At 49.0% G+C, this 4,710-nt stretch overlaps 1 protein-coding gene across 1 annotated transcript; it reads left to right on the forward strand.

Annotated features, from left to right (window-relative positions):
* The first annotated feature begins 562 nt into the window (after nucleotides 1-562).
* On the forward strand, nucleotides 563-4,135 carry LOC133128218 (sterile alpha motif domain-containing protein 5-like). Its single transcript, XM_061241589.1, has 3 exons — nucleotides 563-1,418; nucleotides 1,723-1,730; nucleotides 3,979-4,135. Exons 1-3 carry the CDS (start codon nucleotides 915-917, stop codon nucleotides 4,133-4,135), a joined length of 669 nt encoding a protein of 222 aa, XP_061097573.1. The 5' UTR covers nucleotides 563-914.
* The last annotated feature ends 575 nt before the right edge of the window (nucleotides 4,136-4,710 follow it).

Here is a 4,710-nt window from a genome sequence, read left to right on the forward strand (position 1 = left end):
CGAAAATTGACACACGGTGAGCGCATTTTATTTGGGAAGCGCGGACAAAGCCGGTCGTCTGGACGTTAAGCAAGAGGAACCGAAAAGGTGAGAGAATAATGTCCAGACGACAGAACAACGAGCATCGCTGACTCGCAATGAATTAACTGTATATTTAGTGAAGAGTAAAAGTAGGCTACAGTATCGCCGAATTTGGGAATATTAGCCGATATAGTCAGCCGGAAAATCGAAAACTTGGGAGTTCTTACATTCCGTTCTGTCTCTCGCATAGAAGTAACTGACCAGGTGTTTGGCGTTATAGAATAACTACATATCAGTCTGCGTAAACTTGAGAACGACAGACGATATCGCATGTAGGGTAACTAACATGCGGGCGACTGGTGAAAGCAATCGGTCGTGCTTAATTTAACCGTAGCGATTGCAGTTTTGCGAACTGTGACTGCGATGTTTGCAGCGCTGAGGTGTCAAACCAGGACCGCCCTGAACAATTCGAACTTGGAGTGGCGTGGTTTGTTCAGAGGACCCCAAGGACTGTGAACGTCAGACGCGGGGAATTGCTTAATTTGGATGCATCTTTTTTTTTCTTTCTTTCTCTTGAACAGTTAAAAAGTACACGCTTGTTTTTTTGTTTTTTTTTTGCATGGGAATGTGTAAACTGTGGGCGTAATCAAATACCGTCTGGATGCCCGGACCGTCCGCGGAGTAGGAAATTAAGGGATGACACAAACGCCTTTCTCGGGGTTTCCTTTAAACATGTAATGAGCAACTTGGAAATAACTGCAGTTTGGATTTCAATCGCATTTTCACCGTTGGTCAAATAAGTGGTGCTCTTATTTTGGCCGGGAGATACATACCAGCGACAGGGGGATACATACAATTTGGCGTTAAAAGCCTACTCGTAACGCGGCCCAAAAATGATGAACACAGGTCCCAGCATTGTGTACGAGTGGCTGAAGACCCTGCAGCTGTGTCAGTACGTGGAGTCGTTCGTTGACAACGGCTATGACGACTTGGAAGTTTGTAAGCAAATCGGGGACCCCGACCTGGACGCCATCGGCGTCTACACTCCCCACCACCGGCAGAGGATACACGACGCGGTGCGCCGGCTGAAGGAGGAGGACAAAGAGACGGCGACGGGGCTCTACTTCACCCTGGAGCCGATGCCCCCGTCCTCCCAGATCTACACCAGCCACATGGTGGAGCAGTACGAGACCAAGCTGCGAGGGTCCAAGTCGTGGACGGAGCAGAACGTCGACCGCGTCGGAGTGAAACAGGGCTACCTGGGCGCGAACCGGAACCTGACGCTGGGTAACTGCAGGGAGCTGGTGATGTATCCCAAGCTGAAGCTGAAGATCATGATCAGGGATAAACTCATTCGAGACGGGATTAACCTCAGCAAGCCGCCGTACTCCAACAAGGTGAGTCCGGCGGTTGAGTTCGTTGGCCGGGGCGATGCGCTGCAATCCACTAGGCCTATGCTTTCTGTAAATTTAATACAGGTCGGATTTGCTGAAGCCTGGGATTTGTATTTGTCAATAATATGAACAGGCTTGTTGAGTAAGAGGTCTGTTGCTCAACGACGTTGTGGCTTGCAAAAACCATGGGTGTGTGCTCCATCATCCATGAACTATTCCAGGATCAGTGAACACAGTAACTACAGATGTGCAGTGCGTTGCAAAGCTGAACTGTTTTTGCAGGTACTGATGCTCTCGTGTGCGCCAGGTCACGTGGTCAGCTGAAGGCCGCAGATCTGTTTTGCGGATTCGGAGCTTTTGTTAAAATGAAAAACAGATTTGTCCTTTTTTCTTCTTCTTTGTTACACCACTTTGATCGCGCCGTGCTGTGCTAATCTGTCCGCGAGCAGAGCCGTGTGGGTGGGTTTAGGCAGTGTCCGGTTTTTGGAAGGGGATCAGTCTGAAAAACCCCCTTTTTAAAAGCTGGCTCGCTCGTGAACTGCGGTGCAGACTGCGATAGGAATCTGTGGCCGCAGTGGTCCGTATGCGGGGTCAGCGCAATGACAACCCCGTCCTAAAACGAAATGTCTCATAATTGCAACACAGCGGCAAGGTTCGAGTTTCCATTCTTCCGTGTGACACGTTCTTTAAACCACATACAGGAATACCTCCACGTCCAACTGTGTACCCCCTAGATACCGAATTGTCACGTATCGATGTAATGGAAGGACACCGAATCACACCCGGTGTACCCCCCTCCTGCTTTGTAGCCGGTCGAGTTTCGGGTCGGCAAGTTATTTTAAGTGCTGATATTATTGTCTGTACTTGTTTTAAATTCCACTGGCATGTCAGATGCTATGGCATTAAAGCAATAAAATTCCAGGAATGCGTTAAAAAAAAAACCTTGTGCAAGGATGTGTCAGGAGCACTTGCTCTTGGCACTTATACACTCTCGGAAATAAGGGTACAGTGGAGGTTTTTGTTCTTTAAGGAACACATTCTGGTAAGGTACGATGCTGTTCTTTTGGGTAGAAATAAGTGCCCTTTAACAAGCAAAAAAAGGTACTAATTAATTATTAATCCAATGGTAAGGGGTGCAATTTTATGTACCTATCGGGTACCACCACAGTGACAAGCCTTTGGATCTTTTTTGGCACTTTTTGCCTGAGAGTGTAGTTACTTACAGTGTCTGAGAAAATGCACTCGTTTCTGTGAGCGTGAGAACGATGCAGCAATGACGTTGATTCCATACCAGTGACTGATTCATAAATACAATAAAATATCTTGCGGGCATGTTAGTGCAGGCGATAAAAAGGAAAATCTGACTCAGTCCCTTTTTTTTTTTCCCGGAATCTACCATCAGGGCGACTTGAGTCCGCACCCTGGGGCCCAGCATGCCAAAAGGCCCTTGCCTAAAAATGGAACCAGGAACAGCCTAGTGATGGGCAATTTGCAAATCATTCAAATGAACAAACCGACGTAGCTAATGCCGCAGGTAGTGCACATGCCACCCAACCGACTTAGCCTATCACGGAGGACAGTCACTGTATGTGTGAATCAGTGGCCTTACAACCCTGGTCCTGGAGAGCTGCAGGGTCTGCTGGTTTTTTCACTGTCATTCTGCACTTACTTAATCAATTAGAGCAGTTAATTACGCAGTTAACTCTCCTCACCTGGTTACCTGGGTCTCAACAGGGCGCCGGTTTTAATGTGAAAACTAGACCCAGCAGACCGAGTAGCTCTCCAGGACCAGGGTTGGAGACCACAGTAACACCGTAACGAGGTCTTGTTCAAAAGGCCCATCCTGCTGCTTGATTGATTTGTCAGGGCACCGGTCGCCCCCTCGGATGACAGGATGTAAGCCGACCCGTTGAGCGTTTTGCGGAAACATCAGATCGGTGGCGTTACGTGTCAGCCGTTTCGTACGAGAACACGTCAGCGGATCGACTCTGGTCATTTCTCCGTGTTTACATGACGGGTCTCAAGTATCAGAAAGATCTGAGAGGTCAAGATTCAGAAGGGTCCGCTTCCCCCCCGTAATTACCCAGTTCATTTCCTTTGCTTAACTACAGACTAGTGTTTTGAAAATGTAGTCATGTTTTTTGTTTGCACAGCTGAGCAGGTGTGTGTTTCACAGGAGGGGGGGGCAGTTGGCATTTAACGGGGGTGGATTATGCTGGCAAATGGGTCAAAATAAGCTTGATGTGATTGCGTATTGGGGATTGGGTTGGGGGGTGTGGGGGCATTGGACCGTGCTTGCCCGATGGTTCCAGCCATGGTCCAGGGGCTTTCCGAAGGATAACAACACCCTCACAGGGATATTAGCCAACCTTTTAAAATGTGAACTGAAGCCAAGACGAGGCTTCTGCAAGGATACTATGACACAAGCACAAAATGGCTTTTTTTAAGGAGGTATTGGAACTACAGCTCAGTCCATCCACACGCCACACTTACTCCCTCTCCTCCTCTCTTCCTCTCTTCCTCTCTTCCTCTGTTCCTCTGGTCCTCTGGTCCGTGCTCCAAGTTGGAGCCGGCGATGTATTTCGGGCCTCTGTCTCGAGGAAGAGGAGGGATTGGCACATTCTGAGGAAGATGAGGAAGAGGCGGATGAGGAGCATGAGGAGGAAGAGGAGGATAAGGAGGAGGGATTGGCACATTCTGAGGAAGATGAGGAAGAGTAGGAAGGGGAGGATGAGGATGGCTGGAGATGGCCACCGGGCCTGTCTCAGAGACGGCGGCTCCGATCGATAACGAGCCGGAGAATCCGCGTCGTTCGCTTACCGCCATCCTGCAGAGGAAAACGGCGTAAACCGCCAATTAATCCAGCCTGATCCTCGTTTACACGCCTCCCATCCGAGGTCTTCAGTCCTCCGCTGTCAGCCTGTCTCACGGGCCGGGCAACCAGCAGCCTGCACCCCTCAGCCTCCTCCACGGTTTAACCTTTCTGTTTGAGTTTAAAGAGAACGTTGTTTAAAGGGGACTGGGTTTGTACGTCTGGCTTCACTTTAATTAAAAGGTCTTTCTGACGGAGAGCCATTTTCATCCAATTAGAAAGGCCGCTGTACAACAAAGCTAATTCAGGACATAATACACGTCCTTTAGTTAACTATCTGGTGGATTGTATCCAGTAGAAAATGTTGTAGTTCTGGCACCAGAAACGTTGCTCTGATCAGATGGCGCTGACAGTGATCGGGTAACGCGGAGGGAAAGGACCCAGAACTGTGACTCCAGGTGAGGGACTGGACCGTTGGTGATT

The sequence above is a fragment of the Conger conger genome, chromosome 5 (genome assembly GCF_963514075.1).
Source record: "Conger conger chromosome 5, fConCon1.1, whole genome shotgun sequence".
Classification (NCBI taxonomy): Eukaryota; Metazoa; Chordata; class Actinopteri; order Anguilliformes; family Congridae; genus Conger; species Conger conger.

What these genes read in the sequence shown, in the direction of transcription:
- LOC133128218 (XM_061241589.1), top strand. Translation starts at nt 915, where the DNA reads ATGATGAACACAGGTCCCAGCATTGTGTACGAGTGGCTGAAGACCCTG.